This window comes from Solea solea, chromosome 17 (genome assembly GCF_958295425.1).
Source record: "Solea solea chromosome 17, fSolSol10.1, whole genome shotgun sequence".
NCBI lineage: Eukaryota > Metazoa > Chordata > Actinopteri > Pleuronectiformes > Soleidae > Solea > Solea solea.
Window position 1 is genome coordinate 7,713,774 of NC_081150.1, and position 26,533 is coordinate 7,740,306.

At 41.0% G+C, this 26,533-nt stretch overlaps 2 protein-coding genes across 3 annotated transcripts in view; one reads left to right on the plus strand and one right to left on the minus strand.

Annotated features, from left to right (window-relative positions):
* The window catches only part of LOC131443360 (MAM domain-containing glycosylphosphatidylinositol anchor protein 2-like), a 154,102-nt gene that overhangs the window by 106,377 nt on the left and 21,192 nt on the right, over window positions 1–26,533 (minus strand). The gene's annotated exons all lie outside the window — the stretch shown is intronic.
* Window positions 14,066–16,746, plus strand: LOC131443361 (low choriolytic enzyme-like). Its single transcript, XM_058612921.1, has 8 exons — window positions 14,066–14,134; window positions 14,275–14,293; window positions 14,385–14,447; window positions 14,621–14,767; window positions 14,853–14,970; window positions 15,781–15,959; window positions 16,042–16,123; window positions 16,219–16,746. Exons 1-8 carry the CDS (start codon window positions 14,066–14,068, stop codon window positions 16,358–16,360), a joined length of 819 nt encoding a protein of 272 aa, XP_058468904.1. The 3' UTR covers window positions 16,361–16,746.

A 26,533-nucleotide genomic window follows, 5' to 3' on the forward strand; every position in this document is an offset into this window, starting at 1 on the left:
TAAATGTCATGTACATTGATGCTGACTGATGTTACATCACGGACATTCTTCTCAAGTGAGATCGCATGCTTCCTTTTTTTGATTAACTTCTGTTATTTTGAGTCAATATTGAACTCAAAATTTTTCATAAGGAAATAGGGGGCAATAGATGAAGTATTTGGCAGAAGCAAAAACCAATTAATATCACTCCACTTAGGATTTGACACCCAATTTTGCATTTTAACCTAATTAGCCAGTGTATGAAACGCTCATTTAAATGCAGTGTCAAACAGATGACCAACTGATGATAAGTCAGTAGATGTGACATTTATTTCAGTATCTCTGCCTATATTCACGGGTGGTGGAAAACACCAGAATGAGTTCAGAACTTTGTTTAATTACGTGCCAGAAAAGATTGATCACAGAATCGAAAACAAATAAGTGGAATTAAAAAAAAAATAAATTAAGCAAGTATACTTTGAAAGAAACTCTGACTCAAAGAAAAATTAATATTTCATAAGTAAATGCCTTGAGGTGATGTTGATACGATTTCACAGAAATTCAATATTAGCATAAAATGTACTCCGTTGTCATTAGAGCATATGGAGAGTGGGTGTCCATATTTAAGAGGCAGATATTTCATTTTGCAACCATCATTTAGCACATTCGTCTTTAGCATAATCTACTAATGAAATGCAATTAGGAATATAAAAATGCCAGAAACGGCGATATGGGCTAATTATATTCACTATTTTGCAGCACAAGCACACTGCAGTAAAAGTTTAGGACACACAGCTGGTGGTGCTCCTTCTCCACCACTTAAGAGCGTACAGTGAGAGACAGAAAGGACATTGGCACAGCATCAAGCGAAAGACACATGTCGCGGGGGTTAAACAGAGAGGAGGAATGAGTGATCTGCCTAAAAACCCTCACTTCCACTGAGCTGTGAAAGCGTAGTTGCATGCTACCGGCCCCTGACAATACTAGCATCTGTTAAGCATTTCTTCCCTCTCCAAATTGCATGATTTGTGAAGAGGTTTGGGATGAGATGATTTAGAGAGCGGATACAGGATTTGATTAGGAGGAGGAGTACAAATTGGTGAGAGGAGAGAGAGAGCGAGAGAGAGTGAGAGAGAGAGAAAAATCAGGCAGAAATCACAAGGACTGCAGTGAGGCTTTCATGTTGGAGCAGCGGCTTCCTGTGTGGGCTTCTCTCAGCAGGCTCAGTTCTACCTCTATCCAGGCTGTGATGCTAATGAGCGTAGCAACATCCTCCGTGACACTGCAACGAGAGTCTCAGACACAATGTGTCCTTAGCCACATGCTGTAACCACGTGTCCCTCTGTGTTACCGACTGTGGCATTTGTCTCATTGAGTCTTAAATGAATGTCTCACTTGTCCTGCCTGTCCAAATGCTAAACAGACTGATGCTCACGATGCTAACCAGCTACTTATAAGAACACGGTTTCATCTCCATTTGGGAAATTCCATAAGGGGCGGGGGGGATAAGGGTTTGAGAATATAAGGCAGCTTCACACAAGGCTGCCACTTAAAACAAAAAAGGTTTAGAAACAAGACCCCTGGGCAGTCGCCACACAACGTACTAATGCTATTTACTCCAATGAGCCGGTATCTCTGCAGCATACCATTAGTCCTGCAGGGATGTGGAGAAACACTCGTAATTAATGATCGTCTATTGCTATAGCAGCCACTGCTGCACACACACACACACACACACACACACACACAAACATACGCATACTCTTTACACAGAAAACACTTAGCTTGCAGTGACAAAAGCAAACAACCCTCTCTTTAGCATACATAATGAGCACAATAATCTTCTCACAGTCACACATATCTTTAGATCTTCCGGATCACTTGGCCCAAAGCGTGAACCAAAAAACCTCCATCATTACGACATAATTTCCTATTTGTTTAGTTTTCGGGACGCCGCTTGATGCTCTCCAGACGGCAGCAACTCACAGAAAAAAAGATATTTCAGAATGGATAATGAGGCATTAATGTTGTGGGACTTGGGGATACAAAAAGATACAAAAAGGTCTGAGATGTCAGGGCAGAGGGGATACGGGCGGATGACAAAGCTTTGACTACATCACAGCAGGACATGCACAGTAGGTTATTCCCCCTTAAAATCACTAATACATCCCATCACATCTTCATTAGACAGACTAGGACTCTCATACTCTGGAAATGTTACAAAAATGTGGGAGGAAAAAAGGTCACATTCACTTTTAGATGACGAAAAAAAGAAGTACTGTGGGAAATGGAAATAATGATGTATAAAATTGAATTAAATGAGGAAAAACATTTTACAGAGGCCTCGTTTGTGCTCTGTGAATTTTCTGATTCAACTATTTTACTTCACACACCTTATACTGGATGTCTAGTCTTCAGAGATGGAAGAAGTATTTACATTTAAGTAAAAAGCAGAGGAAGCAGAGCGCACAAAAATACTCTGCAACCATGTCAAAGTTGCGTATTTAACGCTTAAAGGTGCCCTGTGGTGTGTTCTTGCAAATGACAATTTAGATTTACGGCAACAAAATGCTCAGTGTCTTTGAAGTCGTTTCTTTCTCAGTTAAGACGCTGATTCTAAAATATTTTTATTACTGCTGCTGTCGGTGGTGCAATGCATTCACTAAGTGTCTCAGTGAATTACCACCAGCAACAGCCAATTACCACATGAGCCTAAAAACAGCAAGAGGATGTGAACTGAGCCATCTAAGATTGAGTGTGTGTGTCCACAACATTTGAACACACTGGTCTCAGCATTGCTCTGTAGCCACACTTCTATGTGGAATCTGGTAAGGGAAAAAATAAGAATTAAATGAACTAAATTACCCATTCATAGCGTCAACACATATAATAAATCACATTACTGGAATATTATTTCTAACGACTGAGGTAATTTCGACCACTTTAAGTAGTTGCATGTTTAAGGTCAAATAATCAATAGTCCCTGGCTTTTCCTTCTGTCATTAGGAGGTTAAGTCCAAAAGAAAATGAAATGTTAAGTGAGTGGTCATGTAGGTTGAGCAGTCGAGCAGAGGTTCATTTGGGAGCAATGAGCGAAATAAAACTATTCAATTGGTGGCACATTTGGATGTTAATTGGATGCTTCCTCTCGTCGCGCGTGCTAGTTGCAGAAGTGGCATTGGCTTAAGACGCACATCCGTCACCAACGCTGAGGAAAAAATCCATGCTTCATATTGAGTGGATCTTTATACTTTAGTCAAACCAATGCACAGTTATTCTAACATCACTTATTTGCTCCACAGCGTTCGTTGAACAAATGTTGTCATGAACCTGTGGTTGAAGACATCACATTTGCATTAATGTATATACTGTTACTCCCCTGTACTTCTCCCATTCAACCATGTGCAGGCAAATACATTACACTCACACACAGCTTCCTGATTGCTAAAAGTTTCTTCTTCTTTTTTTTTTTTAAATAAGAGGTGGAGCAGGAGCTGTATTTTATGTACACGTCTTGAGTGCACAGTGCATCCTTGTGTTGAAGGAGCAGCTCGCAGTGCAGAGTCTAGCCTTCCTTCGACTCAGTCGGGGACATGTAGACGGCTTTATCTCTGACCGCCAATGGATATTAAATTGGATTTGGCTAAAAGCAGTCTTGTCACCACAGTTCTGGAGTGCCTGAGTGGCAGAGAGGGTTCTTGGCAATGAGGAGAGGCTCTAAATTTGACAAACAAATTAATGTGTAAAAAAAAAATAACCCCCCCCCAAAAAAAACCTAACAGCTGTGGCTTGTTGTCGCTGTGGGCTTAATGTTCACAGACCAACCCCTGAGGACAACTTACCATATCCTGCTAGTTTTCTGGCTCCACAATCATCTGCTTAGGATGGGCCAAGATGATAGTGAAAAACATACAGTATGTGATATGCACAGAAGAGAAAATATAGTGTTCAGAATGACAACACACTCATTATTGATTCCCATGGCCAAACCTCTGGAAATACATTTCCTAGAGGTTATAAAAGGGCCGAGGCTGAAAAAGCCAATTTCAGCGGTTTGATTTAACGGCACAATGCCAGCCTTAAACAGCTTAGTGATAACAAGGAAACAAGTTCAGCATTAGTCCGACAAGTCAGCGCTGTCATATTTGATGTTTGCCATATGCTTTCAGAATAATAGGTTTTTGAAAAAGATTGTTGGAGACACATTCATGCACATTTCAAACACAACCCTTTGTTGTTCATCTTAGGGAAAATGTAATGTTTCACCCACTCAAACCAGACATCTGTCCCCACTCTGCACTGTTCACACAAGAAAAAAAGATGTTCATACAAACTGAAACACCAAAGCACCATAGAATCAGCTTCATAATCAGCTTAACATTTTTCAATTCTTATATGGCCTATTTGTTTTCCTTTTTAATAAAGGAAAAAATGAAAACCACAACATTACCAACGGTCTCACCAGACTGGTCACATGTTACTATTTATGGTCTCAATATAACGCATTAGCAGCAGTAACAGTTTTTTGTGTGTTTGTTTTGGCTACGTTCGGACAGCAAACGGTTCCCCACTGACACATCCGCCAGACACAAAGCAACCTTATTTTTCATCAACCCCATGTTTTGATCAGCAAACTCCTGAGGGGTATAGCTGGCACTACACCTGCCCAAATGCTCTACTTTATCCGCCTGCTAGTTGCTTAATCTGTCAGCGCTTACCACAGCTTATCAGGTGTGAACAGCTGCCCGGTTCCACTGAAAACCAGCTGAATGTGAGAGTGAACCGAAATTAACTAGGGAGAAATACAGAAAACTCTCCGCACGTCCATCACGTGTGGCATTTTTTCCTGATGAAATCGAATGTATTTCTTAATAAAAAAACAAACAAACGTCCGTTTGATTTAACATATTTCAAGATAATCATGTTGCACAATGCACATCCATATGACTGATATTATGGTTAAAAACAGTATTGGCTCACATGGTGCAGTGCACCGCCATTCCAGGGCAAATTAAATGGATTTTAACATTCAAAATACGTAAACACGCTCCATTACCAGAGGCAACACATATTGAAATCTGTTATTTTCCTGTTCATTCCTGACGCTTCACACTTCTAGAAAATGGACGCATAAACTATACCCGGTCCATCCTGCAGTATAATTGAGAAGCAACCCATCCATGAGGTCATCCATGTGTGTAAAGCCTTGAAATGGTTTGCCAGCAGCACATGCATATTATTATATCAGGCATTGTCAGAGCGTATTGATTACACACTGTAATGCACTTGCATGTACTCCAGGGCCTACACTGTTATTGTAAACGAGATTCTGTATGGATCCAGCTTCAGCACAGATCGTCTATCACCCAGTGTGCACTGCAGAGGTGAAAAACACATAAGAAGCAGAGGATGCTGCATCACACGGAACACAACATGCTTGTCCACTTTGGCTGTAAGAGTCGACAGTCATTAAAATCAAGAGGGAAATGTCAGGTGGTCCTTTACTGGAAAAAACAGAGCAAACAGAATTGTAATTTCCATGTTTAATTAGATTTTTCTGAATCAGTGAGTACTGCTTTATTCAACATGCAACTTCGGTAACACATTGCACAACAAGAGGACACTAAAGGCCATTGCAATGAAGGATATGCCTAATAAGTATCAGCAGTAACCATAGCAACTGAGCTTGATTTAATAAAGGGCTGCAAAAATAGTGGAAGCCAAAACAATCTTTGACATATGCACTCTCACATTCTTAGAGAAAGACTACCCTCTTTCTTAAAGGGACACAACCAAGGTCACAACATCGGTTAGGTTAGTCATGAGCTGATGTACAGAGGAGTAGTTTCACATAAAGATAGAGAAACACCTTTCCTTTTCAAGAACAGCCTCGGATTTCAGGTGGAATTACAGTCGTATCTACTCACATACTGAAACACCTCCATTCGTCCAGCTCACATGATTTGCGCCAAACCTATGGTAGAGGGGACCTTTCCTTTGTCCAATTATTCAGTGGACATGGGCCACTAAAGCATAACATAACGATCCACATCTGTGGCAGCTCTCAGGGGGGCTATTTATAGTTGAGCAACACACACACACACACACACACACACACAGGCCTGTGCAGCTATTCTTTTAAGGACACAGCTTTGACTTCCATCCATTTGGACAACCGTAACAAAGCCTTATCCCTGACCTTAACCATAACCAGTTACTACTGACAATAACCTTAACCTAACCGTCTTAGCCTGAAACGATACAGTTCCTCAGAAAAGAGGTTCTTCCTCATTAGGACCAGATAAGGTCTACTGGTCCTGACAAGATTAGTGTTTATGCCAAAAAAAAAAGTCATAAAGAGGCAACTCACACACACACAGTCAAATCTTGCTGTGTGTGTGTGTGTGTGTGTGTTCGTATAAAATTGGACCAGTGTGAACCTGCTAAAGCCCTGCTGAGATGGAAGCAGAGAAAAGCGAGATGACTGTCAAAGGTGGAGGTTGAAGGCGGGAGACTTAGAGGACAGATTCATCTTTGCTCCAACACTTCAACACTGCACAGCAGGGTTTAGGGAGCTCCACTGCATACAGCTGCATCCATTATGTCCACGCATGCTTGATGTCATTCAAGCCATCTTGAGAAAAAGGGACACAGATGTCCATGCGCCGGGTTTTATTCGGCGCATGGACTAAATCCGATTAGCAGGTATTTGTTTTTTATACTCCAAATCAAGTGTTGGGGGTTAATGCTGATGTGCTGTGAGGTGTTTGGCTGAAGGCAGTGCTGTGACAGTGTCGTGGCTGTCCAAGTGTGCTGAAGCCTGCAGCCTTTGTCACCTCACCGATGCCAAAGGGAGAAGAGACACAGCTTAGCCCGCTGCCTACACACAACACACGAGAATCACAACAACCAAATCAAACGTGTTTTACATTCAGCAAAATTAAATGCACATAAATCCTTTACACACGCGCACACACACACACACTCATATATATATATATATATGTATATATATATATATATATATACACTATGGCTGAAGACTTAATCATGCAATCCAAAAACAATTACCAATGTAATTCATGTTTAACCTTTGTTAATTAAATTAACCATAGTTTTGAATAATAAAAACAGAACCTTCTCAATGCAGATATCGCGACTTATAAAGCAATAGTAAAAGCACCAGTTTAACAAACATCGTAAATGTGTCCCTGTGAGCCAAGTCAGTGTGAGACCAAGCAAAACAATAGCTCCCCCTAAATTACAGCTGTTATCTATATCAATTACACACATTGTGTGTGTTTTTTTGTTTTTTTTTTGCTGTTATGACATGGCAAAATGTCTATGGTTAAACATGTTCTATAATAGCTTTAACCACTGGGCTTCCATCAGGGTAATTGTACATTTGAAATCTGAAATGTCCTCAGGCTAATCCAAAAAGTACACAGCAAAAATCAAATATAATTAAATACTGCGGCATTAAGGTGTGCAGCTACTCGGCAAATAAAGTATCTGTCTGGGTAGTTTTGTTAGCGTGTTATTATCTTATTTCTATCATAATCACCACGTAATAACTTGGAGATACTAGAGTAAAATGTCATATAAGGGATGGATTTTACATTTTCATGTGAAGGTATTACAGTCATCTATATTAATACTTATTATCAAGCTCATACCTGGATATTATGTTTGGAAATAACATGGTATTACTGTAATATTATCTCCCAATATTGTAATCGTTATTACCAAGCTGGTAATTATATTGGAAATAAGGTATACATGGTATTACTGCCTCATACTATGTGCTCAATCTCACACACACAAAACAAAGGGCACGTTTTAGCGGAAACGGAGACTTTGATTACCAAACCCTCTGCATCATCAACTGATCTAACACCTGTCAACTTAAGGCGCAGACATATAGGTTATAGGCCCGTTAACAGGGACATAACCAGAGTTCATTGAACATGCCCTTGGCTAGTGTAAGCCAGAACAGTTTTATGAGGAATAAACTTACTGGCCTTTATGAGTACATGCTGATAAATTTACAATTTTATTAAAGAAAGACCTCGACAGCTAAACGAGGCCTGCAGGCTCATGGTAATATCGAGAAAGGTCACTGAGACGGAGGTGCAGAGCGAGACTTTGTTGGTCAATATTGATACGCGGTCAGACGACAGAGTGTCGGCGTTTTACAGCCAGAGTGTGACCGTGTTACAGCGAGGAAAGCTTTTGTGGGTTTTTCCCTATCCCATTCTACCAGTTTCTCCATTCACGGAACAACATTGGCAGAGCAGGCCTGTTGCGGAAGTTTAATTTCCATAAACAACAACTAACCGGACATCTGTAGGGGAGGATAAAGCCCAGGTTGGCTGTGGCCGTGCAGCAGTTCTCTGTTGATAGGCCTAACCCTGGCCAACACTCACACGATTGGCTGACGAAAGGCAGCAGCTTTCTTAATGGTTGGCTAGTAGTGAGCCAGCAGCCAGCTCACAGGGGATAAGAGTATCTGGCAAACCTCAGAAGATTGCGTGCTGGCTGCCAAGAAACTGTCTCATGATTGGTTGCAGCAACTCCAGAGAGAACTGATTGTCCTATCAATGCCCACAGCACAGGCTGTCTGACGGTGCTGCCTGCTGGATGGCTCGGCAATATGCAGCTATCCATAACACCTCCAGGGGGCATATGTCCATGTCTTTCAGTGTGTACAGTATATGTGAGTGTGTGCCTGTACACCATCCATAACTTTTCCATTGGGGAGGTGAGCAGCTAAGCCCTGCCAGCAAGCTTCAACACCTCATTATTCTAAGCCAGGCAGGAAATGGGTTTTAGAGATCTCTCACTGTGCTCTGCTCTTGGAAATGAGGGTTACAGGTTTTCCAATATCAGTAGCACCAACCTAGGGAAAGCCTCTTCAGTTCAACTCAGCTACACTACACCAAAACTCCCCAAAAAATGGACTAGTCATGTTACTGTAATATCAAGAACACAAATTGTCTTGTACTAATTAAATTTGGGGTATAAGAGTTTTTGAGATTTAATGACTTTGAGGGGTTTTTTTTTCACCCCAATGGAGTCTTGTTAACTGAAGGGTGCTTATTCCATGTAATATTAAATACAGATCAGCAAAATTATGAAGATGAAAAATAGCTGTGCCTAAAGCCTCATTAGGGGTTTTTCTCAGTTTGGGTGAAAAATGGAACTCAGTTGGCTCAAAGGCGCTGATGGGGGCAGAAAGGAGGAGGTGCAAAAGAAGAGCAGATGCAAGAGGCAAATATTATGTGTGAGGATTTTTTTTTCCCTATGCAGACACTCACTCAGTCATCTTCTACCACTTTATCCTCCACATGAGGGTTGCTGGTGCCAATACCAGATGACATAGGGCGAGAGGAGGGGACAGGTCGCCAGTCCATCACAGGGACAAATAGAGACAAACAACCATCGATTCTCACACTCACACCTATGGTCAATTTAAATCTCATTCAAAGCTGCATGTTTTTGGACTGTGGGAGGAAACCGGAGAAAAGCCACGCAAAATTCCATGCAGAATAACAACAGTTTTACATACTGCGCCACATATTTGATCACATGTCAGTTCGGAGATAAGAAGTCAAGTGTTGCCTCTTGATACAAGAGAATAAGCAAACAGACCTCACATGATTTCAGGTGTAACAATAACTTCTTCTTAATGGACAGTGACATTGTAAAACTACACAAGTGAGTCGTGGATCTGTCTGTGATCTTCAGTTGAAAGAATGCCTGACAGAATGTGTCTGTTTGCTCTCCTACAGTACTTTACTCACGTGACAAAAGAGTCAGTAAACCTCAGTGCTGTTAAATAAATATCCTTATTTATCCTGTAAGCCTGGTAAGACCCAGAGCACGATGTAATGTGACACAATAAGGTGTTTGCCAACAGTGGTCACCTGAAACTGAAGGAGTAACATTAGCCACATATGTTGGAAGTGGAGGTGGAGGAGTGTCATCACCTGCACTAAACTTACTTTATTGCATAAAGGAATTCAGCTTATATTTGTGTGATTTCATATTTTTATATTCTTAAAAAAAAAGAATAGGCCTAATGTGGCCTAAATGAGAAAGTATAAGCTGGGAAATGTCTGTAAGGCACACTAATCTACCACCACCCATGACAGGGTGTCTATCATACTGTGTGGGAAGGATCTGGAGGGGATTTAATGTCACTAAAACCATCATTTTGTTTTAAATAAAAGCGGCTCTTGTCCTGAACAGTCTCAAACTTTCTTAATAGCTAGTGAACATATTTTTTTTTTCTAATATTATGCACCTGAAAACAGATGATCTTCATATTCTCTCATCATGTTATTTACAATTATTGATGCATCAATAATCACAAGGTTTCTATAACATGGTCGTCAGTCGTGGTGATCACATGTATTGGAATGGAGGAATTCTCCTCAGTGCAAAAACAATGACATTAAGGATTTCTCAGTTGTGAAATAGTCCAGAAGTCACATGTTCAAAAGGAAAAACCAGATGGAAAAAAAAATCTATGAAACCAAATCAAATTTAAAAGAATATCAATGTATCTAACTGAAACCAACTATGCTTTGCATTCTGCTAGAAATGGAGAAAAAATAAAAAATAAACACTACATTAGCTTTTGGCATAGGGACACAAATCAAACCAATAGGTTGCAATATCTAAGAATGATACATGTTTATTCTTATTAATGTTTATTTTAGAGTTGGAGGAAAGGATATGAGCTTGTCTATCATCATGACTGGTTCTGAGGATACATATAAATATAAATAGAGGATGAATCACACTCTCCCCCCAAGTCTGTTTTGATGTATCCTTAAGCACTATACGCTTTAGGACACAGGATATGCCTAAAGACCCCAAACAATGTCGCTCCACATAGCTCAAACTGAAGTAATGAATAAAAGCATGTGCACATCTCCTGCATGTCTGGCTGACCAGACCCCCTGGTTTTTTGTTTTTTTTTAAAATGCTGTTACATGCATCTTCTCCATTTACTCGCCATTTCTCCCGGCATAAAGACCACCTCGTAAAACACTTGACACCTCATTCATCAAACACAATTATTCCTTGAACGGACTGTGCAACTGAATCATGACATAATAATTTGCATTGCGACAATAACGCGCCGCAACACAATACATAACAATTTAATTTACTATTCACTTGGCTCCGACAAGTCTGATAATTCAATCCAATTAAAGTGGTGTTCATATTTAATATATTGTTCCTGTTTGTCTGACTGTGAGTTAGCGTGAACAAGATGTGCACCTTCTCAAATTGACTCTGGTACAAAGAACCAGCAGAGAGAGGAAAATGCAAAGGACGGCGAAGAGGCGGAGAGCTACATTTTTAAACACGTGTTAGTCCACCAGTGGCGTATTATCTGGCTGATTTGAAAATGTGCAAATAATGAGCTGGATCTCAGGGAACTACCGTGTGCATACTAGCTGATTGTTATTATATGCAGTCATAGGAAGTGTGCACGACGCCAAGTAAAGGGAGACCAAGTAGGCCACGTGTGTCAGGTCAGACCCCAGACTGCAGCAAGAGAAGGGTCATGACAAGAGGCAGCAGAGCAGGCTAAGGTGTTTCATTTACAGCGTGGTTGGATCATGGCTGCGGACTTCCTGGCACACACTCCCACTGAACACCAGTGTAGCGATTCTAAATGTTAAGCACATTGTTTAATAGTCCATTATGTAAATTGATATTGCTCATTGACTGTTGTCCTTGGCTGCCCACACAGTGTCAGAGAAAGAGACAGAGATGTACTCTAACACAGCGGAGGGCTAATAGGCTACGCCATCACTGCTGTTTGGCGCTCGTGAAAAATCTGCCAAAACTTCCCATCTGCTTCACTTCCTCCTACCGACACGATCTACCCACACTGTTCAAGACACACTGAGATGAGAATATAATCACAATCTTGCATTGGGCAGCGAGTGAGGATTTTTTTAACACGGTCAGTAAATGATATAAAACAGACGAATGGAATGCAATTACTGGCATAAGAGGGTGAAAAGAAAGAACTGGTGTTATTTTGCTTAAGAAATGACTGTGACCCTGAATACACATTAAAGTTATATTTGTATGAACCAGACCTGAAACATACAAACTGGTACAAGGCAGCCTGATACTACAACTGGACATTTACTCCTGAAGTCACCTGAGACTTTTTCTCAGTCAGCCTAATGGGAGGAGTTTTTTTTTTAAGAAAATCGAGATGTGAAAGTTCTTGCAAATGTGTGACTACTGCTGTATTTAAAAAAAGACTTTGGCCACTCTTACTTAGGTTTTCATTTATTCATTCAATTAACCTCTGTAATGTTTTTGGACATGGGGGAAGAATCCAGAGTACCCAGAGACTGAGATGCGAACCAGCAACCCTGTGAGGCAACAGTGCTGGCTCGGTGCATCACTTCAGCTTGTTGCAGTTCGATACATGAACAGTGCTTTATGCAAATGATGTATGCAGCACAATCTTACTGCTCGGCACGCCGTTCCCATTTGATGCTGAAATCTAATAAAAATGAATAACAAAGCAAATCAAAGAGGAGGACACAGGGAAAAGAATGAAATATAAAGCTATTATACTCTATGAGATATTAGGAAAGTCGAACACTACATTCTGACTTCTGACAGTTCTCTGAAGCCTCTCATCCGAAAGTGCAGATGTTTGAAGAGAAATCAAATAGAAACATTTCTTTTTGGGGGGGGGGGTTTGGGGGCAGCACTACACTGACATTGCAGTGAATAAGAAATCCTTCCCCTGCATTCAGACAAGCACTAAAATGAAGCTCAACCAAATGGATGTGTCATCCATCATTGAGCATTACTCATGCAGTTCTGAGACTCCAAAACACTAATTGGATTACCTGTGCATCCATTCAGAATACCTCATTTGGACAGGTATGGACAGCCAGACGAGACAAAAACACACCGACAGAGACATTTGCATGATAATAAATGGCACAAAGTTGCAGCCTTGCATCATTTAAAGGTTGCATAATGGCATCTCTGTTTGACGTTGCCTTCATATGCCTATAGCTTTTATCATGCTACAAAGAACACCGCCCTATTCCTCCCGTAAACAATCCACTGGAACCTGATGATTTATTTGTGAGATAAACAATAAATAACGCTCATCTATCATAACAGAGCATTTCTCTGCTTTTACAGAGCAGTTTTTGTTTCTCAGTGTTTACCGAGACCAGCATTGCAGCAACAGCAGCTCCTCAATAATGAATCCCGGAATTTACAGCCGGTCACTAATTGACCCATTATTATTTGAAACGCAATTCTGGTTCTCAAACTGAACTGCACAGTAATAGGTCACAACCAGTGAAAGCCACACAACTCCCCGTGAATCTAAGCTGCTCGTGTTTAATGGGGAAAATTAGGTTTTTTGTTAAGAGAGGCACCGACAATATGATTGTTAATGATCAGGATTTAAATGATGCTCACACTTGGATGAACCAGCAAGTTAGATTCAACGCCGCAACAATGCAGGACTGGGCAATAAATCAATAACAATATATATTGTGATATTACCTTTTGTGTGTGTGTGAAACATTTGAAACCACAGTCAACTGGTTTCTTCAACATAATTACTGATATCGACTGATTTGAAAATGTTTATTGTGAGAACCCCGCCCTACAATAGAGTTATGCTTGTTGTAGTTTGGCTATAGTGCCCCTTGGTGTCACAAAATAAAACTTCCCTGAGAGGAGAAATGCACACATAGAAAATACTACTTCATAGGGTCCTTTTATTAAGAAATAATTGGGACCTACATTAGATCTCAGATGCAGACCACCTGCTGGTCCATGTGCAATCCGATGCTACGTGAGATGACAGTAGCCTCAAGTCACTGTAATCCCCCCCAACAGAATGAGATTATCTCTGTGTGGAAACAGTGGGCTGTGGTGAACCTGGCACTCCCATCAGCTGTGTATCTAAGGAGGTCAGTGAACCCCTATTTCACTAATCTCTGCACACCGACACACCTTACCAGCCTGCATATATACTGACATCCCCTGACTGGACTTCATCAAGACAACGATGGACTTCAACACAAGTGTTCTCCTGCTGCTGCTGCTTCTGGGCTTCTCTAAAGCTCACGATGACAATGTAAGAAAAAAAAAAACTGTACAGGAACACCTTGTATGCATTGTATGTATGATTGACTGTCTTTGTCTATTCAATATGGCGTTTACGTGCTGTAAAATGAGGAAAAGCAATTTAATTCCCTATATTTGTTCTCCCCACAGGACCAAGGGGCTGTTCATGGTAAGAAACCAGACCACAGCACACACATTTCTGAGTTTTTTGCACGATTAAAACCGAGCTGTGCAACATGTGCTTTTCTTCTATTTATTAGACCTATCAATGGACCAGTCTGCAAAGGAAGACTTCACTGCAACTATTCTGAGGATGAACAATGGTGAGAATTCAATCAAGACGTTCCAAGGACAGTGAGGGAACATGAGTCTTTCATAATATTAGTGCAGATGTTCTACATTCAGTGAAGGAAATCATTAAAAGAAAAACAACAATTTTCTAACTAATGTTCTGGGGGGGTGGAAAAAATGCTAATTTTCTTTCCTTTTTAAAAAGGCTCCAGTGATTTTCTGCTGGAAGGCGACGTGATGATTCCAAACACCAGGAACGCCATGAAGTGCTTTAATGAAAAGTACTCCTGCCTGTGGCCAAAGTCTGCAAACGGATATGTGGAAATCCCTTTCATTCTGAGTGAAAAATACGGTGAGTTCAAATGTTCAAGGTGAAGGAGTCGTGTGAGTGGACTGAGCGTTGTTAACATGGCACATGCTTTTGTCCACAACCTCAGACTACTCGGAGAAGACGCAGATTATAGCTGCCATGAGGGGCTTTCAATCAAAAACCTGCGTTCGCTTCATGCCACGTGCGACTCAGAGAGCGTACTTAAGTATTGAACCGAGATATGGGTAAGTTTACACACTCACTAAAGACAAATGTATCTGTAAAGAGAAAAGTTTACGGGTCAAAACCATGCAAGTCCTTATATGGACATATGGGGTGTGTGTTTATATGTGTTTATTATAGTTGGTAAACATGTGAAAAAAAAGTTATAGCCTCTGTATATGTTTTAACATAGTAATGAAAAAAAATACTTTGTGTTCTAAGGGTTAATGCATGTCTTATTTTTTTTTATGTAATCAAAACATTTAAGTACTAACTTTATGAGAATTAAATTGCTTAATTTCGCTTTAACGGCTCTCTTTCACTTCCTCCTGTCCAGGTAATTAAGAGCATTCCACTCTGAATTCAACCAAATCTCTCATTTTTTATGTGATAAGACCCATTGCTTTTATCAGTTTGTTTTAACAAATAGTTGCCAACCAACATGAGCAAACCATTAATGTACTATTTCAATCCATAAAAAGTTAAATAGCTACCAAATGCTTGGTCATTTCACATGGGCTGGTGAGCACACGACACAGTAACACGACTGGATGCACACACAGGCCAATATTCAGGGTCAAATAACACATAAATGATCTTCCTCTCACTTAAAAATGTTTCTATCGATTGTCAGTTCTCTCTCATTTGAATTACAAATCTATATTTGACAGACACAACTCGGCGTCCTGCTAAACACCATCGGAAAACTCATTATTTAAGCATGTGTGCGCAGTGTCACCGACGATGTGAATGACATAACTTTATTAATCAAATGTCAAGTTGCATGTTGCATATTAATGATCGCTGTGTGTTTGCCCTCCGTCTGCCGTTAGATGCTCCTCTTTGCTGGGTTACACCGGAGACAAGCAGGTGCTGTCACTGCAGAGATACGGCTGCATAAACAACGGCATCATCCAGCACGAGATGCTGCACGCGCTCGGTTTCTACCACGAACACACCCGCAGCGACCGCGACCAGTACATCAGGATCAACTGGGAAAACATAAATAAATGTAGGAATTTCTTCAAAAGTTTACATTTATTCTTATACCAGAAGCGACTTATGCTTGTTTTCGTTGTTGTTGTTTTCAACAGATTTTGTCTACAACTTCCGTAAAATGGACACGGATAATCTCAACACTCCGTATGACTATTCCTCTGTGATGCACTACGGAAGGTGGGAGAACGTATTTAACGTTAAATCAAATGTAAATCTTAAAAAAAAAAAAAAAACATTTCTGAATGATTCTTTGTCTCTTCCTAATCTGTTAGAACTGCCTTTGGGATGCAGCGCAAGGAAACTCTAACTCCAACCTACGACCCGTCTGCTACCATCGGGCAGAGGGAGGGTTTGTCCAAAATCGACATTTACAGGATCAACAAGCTCTACAGGTGCTGGGGCTTCAGTGGATAGAGGATGACGTCATTATATTTCCATTCTGACACCTGTCACGGTCATGCGACAGAACAATAATTAAAAGTTGACATCTGATGAATCTATTGTCTCGTCTTTTTTACGTAACAAAGTCAGCCGAATAAATTTGGGGATCATTTATGAGACAGAAAGACTGCGTTTCAAACTGGGGGCAGCGTTTGATCGACGCAGGCATTTATTCGTCGGGACAGATCAAACAAAAGACACACTCAAATCAAATTATGGGACGTGTAGCAACGTTAAAGCACTGCGAGGCAAAATATGTTCACTCCTCCACATCAATTTTGACTGGTTTTGTTTGTCTCTTTGCAAGCCCGCGACGTCACAGACGCTGAAATGTAGAAATAAATGGGGTTCATTGACTCTGACATTACACTTTTTTGATTGGTAGCCCATAATGATTCAGCAAAATTCCCAAATCACTCTAACAAAACATATCCACAAACATCTGACAATTACACAGACTGGCAGGAGAATAAAAATATCCATTATCATATTTTGTTTTATACTCTTTAACTGCGAAAGACAAAAATACCCAAATTTAATGAGATGTAAAATGACTAAAGGCCAAATATGCGGCGATATTTTAAGAATTTAGTCCATTTCTATTTCTTCTCGTATTAATTAAGTGTGGAATTTGAACACTAGTGGAGAGTACACTATTTTATCAGGGTGAAGTACAGTAGAGCATATTTAGTGAGCCAAAATGTGCAGGGTTGTGTCTCTGTAGATGTGGTGAAGACACACGGATAAACTCTTCTCTTACTACTCTCAAACCCTGCAGAGAAATCAGCCTCTTTTTTTCTTTTTAAACTCAGCCACAACCCACACTCCTGGATATCTGATTTCTTTCTCTATCCCCTTTGAAATCCCACGCATTGTTATTCTACTGTATTCACCCCCAGTGAGAGAGAGCAGTGCTGGGTGAGAGAACATAGCAGGGTAGTGTCAGGGGGGGAGATAAGGGGACAATACCGAGGAGAGAGATAACAGATTCATATTAAGCAAATTTTCCCTCCTCCCATGATGTATGACTGCACTAACAGTCATGACAGCGTTGCATGTCTTCCTCCAGTGTTCTGGCTACAGCTAAAGAGGTCACGGCACGAGCAGAGCCGAGAGAAAGCCATCGAATCAGTATAGTTCCGATGGACACAGGCCCTTTAATGTTTCATGAAGTAATTTCAGTTCATATCAATCGTTCTGCCCATGAAATATTCAAAATGTACTTGTTTGTTGAAATATTTAACGCCGCGGCTCTGTTCACGCTCCAAGAAGCTGAGAGACAGGGCCTTTTCAAACGGCGATAAATTCAATCCAAATTCTGATTCAGATAAAATCACCAATGAGCCAAAGAGCCATAAGTGAAGTCCAAACAGGACTGTGAGTCTGACACAAGTGAAACCTCATCATATGGAATGTTCCATATTTCCTTTGATTGTTGTGATACGGGGGAGCCCCTGTGTCTTTGCTGCTTCTGAGGCCAAATTCAATTTAAAATACATAATAAAAATGTGCTTTTACATAAACTGGAAAGATAGAAGCCTGCAGTGTGTTTTTCCTAGTTTCATCAACTGTATGTTTCATCCCAGCTGTAAAGGATTGCTCTATGACCGCACTTCAAAGGGCAGCGTGAATATGGCCAGCACAGTCTCCTGTAGGATGGGCTCTAATGAGCGGAGGCTGAATGGAGCCAAATGCAGTCTGAGGTGTGATGTCACAGGTGATACACTGGCAGACCATAACTGCCGGCTGGCTGACGAGCTCTTACCACCACGTTATTAACACGGATCAGCGTACCTGCCTCTATTCAAACATGATAAGCTTTAACACACAGCTCCCTTCAGTTCACTGTGACCTGCCTAACACCCAGCAACAGGAACTGAAAGGTTCTCTCAGTGTTGCTATAACATAAACCAGTCCAACCTTGAGCAAGGTTTCCAGAGTGTTCTCCGTGCAAGGTTTACTTGTAACCTTTATAAAAGGAAGGGGGGGAAAAAATGCATTATTAAGTTAATCTCAAGTTAAGAGACTTTGGACACTGACAGTTTGCATCATAAATCTCACTCCTGCGCAGTCAATCATATTTGAACAGACACAAATGTCAAGACTGACACTATTATTGTATTGCAAATATAGGCCCGTCAATCATGTCACGTCAACGATAACGCCGACTACAGAGCGACCGTATAGAGCATATCACATCTTTGAGCAGTTTAAAACTGCTGCTTAATCTAATCTCTTTCCAAATCCCACAACTGGAAAACTGCAGCACTTTACAAGAAATAGAAGATATAAGATAAATGTGAAAGAAAATAAACAACTATACAACGAAGAAATGAACTATGAGAATACAATATTACAGGTGTGTAAACATCTAAGGTTATACACCACAGTTATACAGTGAAACATATATAAAAATGTAGAAAGCAACCAAATGAACTGCCAAAATCAACAACAATAAATGTGTAGTGCAATGTGCAGTCCATCGCAAAACTCACTGAATCACTGGAAACAACACGTACGCATTAACAAAAAAAAACACCTACCAACTAATAGCATTTCTTATTGCCCAAACGACACTAATAAATCCCTTAATTTGTTCAATTAATCTCTATCATGCTTGACTGGGGCATGTAATGACTCTAATAAAAGCCTGGAAACACAATTTCTGTTATTATTCCTTTGTAATAAAGTAAAATATTGATATGCTGCAAATCCTCTAATACTGGATTGTATTGAACTAAAGCCATCGATCGTTCACGCAGAACATTTAAACTAGTATTTTGATTAATTGTAAATTATGCACTGTTTTCAAACATACATGGGAAAAGTATGACTCTTTCAAGGGTAAGAATAGAATTGAAATGACGTTGGTTTTGTTCCTGGACATAAAAGTCATTCTAACAACAAAGAGGTCTCTGAAAACACAGCGGGGACGGCTGTTGTGTGGCGTTTGTCTGCTTTCAAACAATGACCCGGTTCACGGGGAGAGTCGGCTGTTAAGTGTCCCTGTTTGAAAAAGATGAAAGCAGCACTCGCAAAAAAAACACATACATGTAGTTAAGGACACAATCAAAAGAAATAACAAATCAGCATAGACATTCTGGAGGTCTTTGTTGTCGCCCCGTCACACCCAGCAGAAGTGGTTCACTGTCGGTGGCATCGCCGGGAAAAAAAAAAAGAGCGCGCTGTTGTTAGAGCTTTCATGACGTGTGACTAAGCTTCTCTTTGCAGATCTGAGGAGCCAAATACAAACTTCTAAGACGTCTGGATCCTGGAACAGCTTGCTGACAAGTTATCTGTTTTCCCTGCCTCCTCAAATCTCATAATTTAATGCAGCGTGTTCCCTGAAACTGAGACTGTGTGACTGGCATTACTAAAGGACATTTCAGAGGACAGTGAGATACAGCGATGTAGAGATTCTGACTGAAACCGCAGACGAGCGAGTACTACAAACCCACATCTTTACAGGCCGCGTGGTATTTGTGGATACGATAGCGGCCTTGTCTGTGTCAAAGACGACCGATGTGTTTGTTTGTTGAGTTTTATTTAAAGTCCTGTGTAAATGTGTAAATCAGACAGAGGCATTAGTCTTCAATTCCTCTGAGCTGTGTTCTCTGAGCTGCGCCACATCGCCGTTTGTCAGCGTTGAGGAATTGCAGCTGTCGAAAATGATGCGGCCCCATTAGTGACGGAATTCAAGCTGAGACGGAGCCAGACAGAAAAGCACTGTGGGGACAAGATGATAACAAGGTACTCAGTGGAGGTTTGAGGGATGATGTTTGTGCATCACTCTCCATGTGTGTCTGATGAGAATGGGGATGGAGGGGTTAAGATGAAGACCGAGAGAGTGTGTGTGGAGGATAAAAGAGACAGAAATAGTTAAGGGAGAAAAATACGGGGGAGATAAGATGAGACAAATTGAGGTGGGAACAATGAGACTGGGGAGCAAGGAAGAGTGACTCGGGCCGTAATCAGTGAAAGGAAATGGTGAAACATACAAATCAAAGTGGTGACTGAACCAATTGAGTTGACCAGAGAGAGAGACAGTCACACAATACTTGGCAGGTTTATACACAGGGAGCAGATGATTGCTCATCATTTCACCTCTGAACTATCATGTGCATCAAGACGCAGGCATGTTATAACTGCCGCAAAGAAAACAATCTAATGATTGAAAGGAGTGACATGGATTATATATATATAAAGTGCATTTCATCATTTAGCTCTCAGTCCGATGCTGTTAGAGGAGAAAAACACTGCACCAGTGGTGGCTCCAAATGGGACTCAAAAAAGCAATTCTTACTACAAAAGTTGGTCATTACTTTTTTACATTTTCATTTTACCATTTCCTGACATTATGGTGGTGGTTTGACACACCTAACTTCCCGTAGACAACTACAATGACAACTTGACTAGCCGGCCTTCTATTGGTTGACGGCGTTGATGCACAAAACATCCGAGAGCAGAGAAGAAGAGCTCGAGCTTTAGCGCAGGAAGTTTGAGCACGAGCAGAGCAAATTTGAGTGCGAGAGCAGAGTTTTGAGAGACAATATCACAAAATCTGAACGTGAAATCAATAAATAACGTGATATAAAATGAATCATAACTTTGATTCAACAACACATGAGAATATACAAGGAGTTGTGTATTATTCCCAATGCAATTTACCATGTGTGCAGCTGTGCCGTGTGAGCACTAAGGGTTAATCGATCGTGAGTTGCAGTCGTCTACATATATGACCGCTACATGCCCCAAACATGGGTCCATTTTTGACCCAATAAACGAAAACTATAACCTTTACAATCATTAGTTAGGTTACTTAACATAGAGAAGACTGCTTTGTCTGTGATATTGTCATCCAGGTTCATCCTTGGACGAGAGGTGAAATGTCTTCAACTTAACTCAAACAAGTCCAGACACATACAACTACAGGAGGGGAAGAAAAAAACCAAAAAAAAAAACAAAAACATCTGGCATATTGAGAATAAAAGCAGAGACACACACATTAACACAAACACTGTGATTACAGCGTCAGCACCACGGACAGCGTAAACGGCTCTATATCAGCGTTGCGGTAAACAATTTACGCCACAAAGCTTTATTTACATCAGCGTGCACAGCCTATATTGTCTCTAAGACGTGTAATCCTACGCTAGTGGAGAGTAGTTCAGCCTAAACCAATTTAAGACTCTTCTCTGCATTAAGACATCTGGGACATAACAATGAGGCGAAGACGTGCACAGCAGTCTGCAGGTGAAATTACACTTACAACGTATAAATATAAAGAGCAATATTTACAACAAAATTATGCCGAGGTTGTTATACGTTGGTGCATTACGAGCTAAAACACAATCAGAACGCAATTCTACCGGCAACCTTTAAATGACACACGGCCGCTCTGCAGAACAATAATGTGGCATTTATCAAGGAACAGGAACACAGTGTGTTTGTGCGTGTGCCTGTGTTCCTCTTTAGGACCTTCAAAGGCATAAAGAGGACCTGGTCCTAATGAGGTAGAAACTGCATTTAGGTTAAGGCGAGGTATTACCCGGCTATGGTTATGGTTATGGTTAAGGTTAGGCATAATGCTTTGTTTAGACCGTCCAAATGAGTTCAAGTCAATGCGAGAGTCCTTAAATGGACAGCTGCTTGAACCGTGCGTGTGTGTGTGTCTGAACGCTATGAGCAAAAAGAACTGTGTGTGCTGCGTGTGTGAGCAGTGTACCAGCGCATCCGAACATGCATGCTAAAGGTGGGATTGCATAATTACTCCTATAGAAATATAATTATAAGCTTGAAATGTGGCAATTATAGGACGAGATTAGACTGTGACTTGGCGGAGAAGCAGCGCGTATGACAGGTTCTAATCTCCATTAGGTATTTTAGGGTGCATTTATCTGATGCTATCTATAACAAGAACGACACCTGGTCTTTGAATTTCCAGGTAATTATCGTGGAATTAGACTTTACTTCACTCTTTTTGTCCTCAGTGGACAATACACCTGCGTCGATGCTTATCGTCTCACGGCCATGCCTGATTTTCAGTTGATTTTAAGTTTTTGCACATTTGAGATATTTTTTGAGTGTGGAACTCAATGTTTATGACAAACAAAAAGCCAGGGTCAAGATCCTCACAAAAAGCAACTAAAGCACCAAAATCAAAAGCATGCAGAAGGTCAAAAGTCACTGACTGGGATTGAAAATGTTATTTCATTGAAATTCACTTGGACGGCATGTTTGCTGGCTCTTCTCTGAGCTGATTGTCTCCTCAGACCCACTTGCCCCCGCATACTTCCATCATCTCCCCGCAGACAATCGGAAAATGTAATTTCTTTTGGCTGAATGAATGGTTTGGAGAGTGCATGAACGCCAGCTCGGGCAATGTATGTCTCTGTCTTGGTGTGGAGCATACTCTTCACAAGGACAATACTAAAACAGCAAAAAAGGTCAAATAGTGTGCGGTACAAGGGGGATACCTTTACTTTTCAGGTTACGTTGAGTCTTTCTGGTCCAGTCAGTACTTCTGGAGACAACAAGCGATTGAAGCAATAGGAAAAATAAAGTATGTAAACATTTTCCATGTGTCACTGCTTCCATTGTACAAAAAAGCTACAGCTATTCAAGGCAAACCTGAATTGCTTTTTCTCCTTTCACTTTAAAAATATGTTTTCACTCAGGAGAAAAGCTAATCAGGATTCCCGTGTCTGATCTCTTCCGCTGCCCTCAATATAATTTTATAGCAACTAGAGAAGTACTCTGTTTCTGAACAAATCCATTTGAGCTGCGTTTGAAACCCCAAATAGGAAGTTTCCCAGCGATTGGCAGAAATACGCTCATGACATGTTAACAAAGCACCAATGAATTCTAAATAAGAAGCCTCTCTGGAATGGCGACGTCGTGTGTTGTTGTGGCTGTGCCCTCTCGCTCTCCGTTTATTACGTCTGTTGCAAACTGAAGGAGGAGAAGGAGGGGGAACAAAGGATGTTGCAATGCTTCCAGCAAACAAACCTTGACACAGGATTTGGGGAACTGCACTTCTCAAGATGCAGTAAGAGGAAGCAGGCAAACAAAGAAACACTTGGCAGTCTGCATGCAATATGAGGATATAGTTCATCATTTCTTTGCGAGATGAAGAAGATGGCACTGGTGCAATGCAACAGTGCACAGCCCCCTTTTTTTTTTACACTTCACTGGTTCTGATTATGAGTCCTTTCATCATTTTGTTCAAGTGTGAGTGTACGAGAGTTTTCATGTCTGTGCATAAGTGACAATGACATGAGAGGAGCCTCTTCAAATTGAAATGTTTGCTGAAGCCAGGGTGATGGTCCTTAAGTAATTTTCCTTCCTTTCTTCGGTTTAAGTATCTTCAAGTGACAGTCACACGGCGCATTTGGTGTCACATTGATAACGGGATTTGCAGCTTTGAGATATATGACAATCTTGAGCAAAAGTCTCAGCCCCAGTTTGCAGCTAAAAGAGCATTTTGTTTTTTAAATGAGTCGCTTTAATTGTTTGTTTTTTTTTCTTCCAGTTGGCAAGAAACTAGTTTTTTTTTTTTTTGCACTTCCCATAACTAACTTCACATGTAGTTTGCCATGCAGTGACACTCATTAGAGCATGAAATTGAGCAGTGTTACTTGGCATTATACAAAACTGACAAGGGAGAGGAAGGAGGGAAATAGTGACAAGAGAACGAATGCAAAGAACACTGTGTTCCTATGCAATGTTGATAAACTATCAAGAGCTCAACCTTGACTTGTAATCATTACAAATTTGTCTCTGACAAAAATATTGAGAGTTTAGTCCACTGGATCAAACAGTATTCATAGTAGCCTGATCCTAATACGTCCAAAAAAAGTATGAGGAACAAAACTAAATTGCAGAGTTTGCACACACCAGATATCAAGTATACTAAAAACTACAAGATATAATCTTTCCTCCTGGAATATAATGCATTAGAATGAACTTAGTTACTTTCCCACCAGTGGGAACAACTGAAGCCCACATATTCCTGCCTGATCAAACCAGCGAGGACCAATGGCGTGTCCACATTTAGCAACATCACCAATTAATAATCAATTTTAATTACACTGAGTCACATGCCTCAATATTGAAATAAGCAGCCAGTGCTGCATTCACAACTGCAGTCTGCTGGTATGTACGCAAAACCCAAAAGACAAACACTAAAAGAGAATGGGCGTTGTGAGGAGGATCATTAATGAAAGACTTCAAACACAACGCTCACACTCAGCGCTGGGCGGTATAGCGGTTCCTACCAGAAACCGGTGTTTATCTCTATTATGATATGAATTTTTCATGTACCGCAAGACTGGGAAATGACAAACACTGTTTGAGGGGAGGACCCTTTTCACTGCTGCACCACACATGCTAAGGGCTTGGCTGGAGAAGCAACAGCGGTAGTAACTGCAGCAAAGAGCAATTTATTCCACCACCTTAGCAGAAAACATGTGTTAGAGCACTCACACACACACACACACACTCATTCATGTGCGCTTCTCTCTCGCTGGAGCACTCACTGGTGCTCATGCATGACAAAAAATACTGTTGTGTAGCGTTGAATTTTGACAAATACCGCGCTATAAATGTTTGGTCATACTCATCCTACATTGATAAAGTGTATGTATAAATGTGGGATACATGTTCAGGCACATGCATAGTGAAATAATCCACAGTGTAAAGAAGGCCTGTGTTACTAACACTGAGAGGGTTTTGAATTTAAACATGAGCCGTGCCGTTGTGGGGGTTGTACTTGAGAAGACCACAGTTCTAGATTTCCACATGTGCACTGCTACCTGAAACATACTGCAGAAGCACAACATCTGTGAAGTGGCTGTGTGTAGTAAGGTCATAAAAAAAACCTGTTTCTCCATGGAGTTTTAAAATAGGAGGGTTTCACTGTGTGCTGGGAAGACAGAGAGCAGGGGAGGAGGAGTGTGTCTCCGGGGTAATTCAGCTCTGATCGCGGCGCACTGTCATGAAAGTCCAAGGAGGGAAGCCAATGCATCACACTGCAGCTCTGTCCAGAGTGCACTCTTATGATTGATCACCTCACACTCCACTTTAATTTAAAGTCAAAGGCATCTATAGATACCTGTCAAAACGGAGCAACCTGTAATGTCTCCTCACAGGCCAGGACCTCCACTTCTTCAAATGAGAAGACGCCAAACACTGAGCAGAGCTGTGGCAGCACAAGTCCGGGACTGTAAGCAAGAGAAAGAAGCCGGGCCTGGTGATCACTCATCGTGCCGTTTCGTTTCTGGCAGCTGTGACAAAAAGTCTAAGGTGTTCGCCGGCGATTTGAGACCAAGATGGATTGTAGCCGATGAAGTCCTATTAAATGTCAAGTGAGTGTCCGCTGCTAACAAAAGCTATATCAGATATGGTATTAAAAATCTGCAATTCCTCAAAAGGCCTCACCGGTGACATGAATAAACAGCAAACATTTGCAAAGGACCCAGAGGTGAATTTCAATGCACCTTTACTATTAACATCAAGCACAATATGATTAGGTAAGTACTTCATGAACTACTACCATCCATCCATCCATTTTCTACTGCCAATTTACCTAATCCCCATATTGCATGTTTTTGGACTGTGGGAGGAAACCGGAGAACCCGGAGAAAACCCTCACACACACGGGAAGAACATGCAAACTCCATGCAGAAAGGCCCTTGTTCTGAGCGGTCACAAACACCGGGTCTTCGTGCTACACCAACCGTGTGGCCCTTAATGAACTGCTTGTATTGTCAAATTACATCACGTGATTTAATACCAGAGCATTATTATCATCTAAACCAAGGTGGCAAAATGTGCTTCCCACTTACACAAACTAAATATTCTAATGCTTGAGGAGTTTAATCATTAATAATATAAGACAATGCAGATCAAAAATTTAATCAGAATTGGCCAGATCAATACCCCATTAGCCTTCACCAACTAATCTATGCACCACCCAAAAAACTGCTAGACTCCTCTGGACTTTTTCATGTGGCCTCCAACTATCACAGGCTTATCATTAAAGCAGACCCTCAGGGTCCCTGCTGGCTAAAACCCTATTCTGGATTGTTGTCTGTGACCTCCACTCATGCATTTACAATGCAGGACCTTGCCCTGCAGGGCATGACA

Bases quoted from the DNA above. Each gene is read 5' to 3' on its own strand.
- LOC131443361 (XM_058612921.1), top strand. From the start codon at position 14,066: ATGGACTTCAACACAAGTGTTCTCCTGCTGCTGCTGCTTCTGGGCTTC. The intron at 14,448-14,620 runs GTGAGAATTCAA...CTTTTTAAAAAG, and splicing joins TATTCTGAGGATGAACAATG to GCTCCAGTGATTTTCTGCTG. The intron at 15,960-16,041 runs GTAGGAATTTCT...TGTTTTCAACAG, and splicing joins CTGGGAAAACATAAATAAAT to ATTTTGTCTACAACTTCCGT.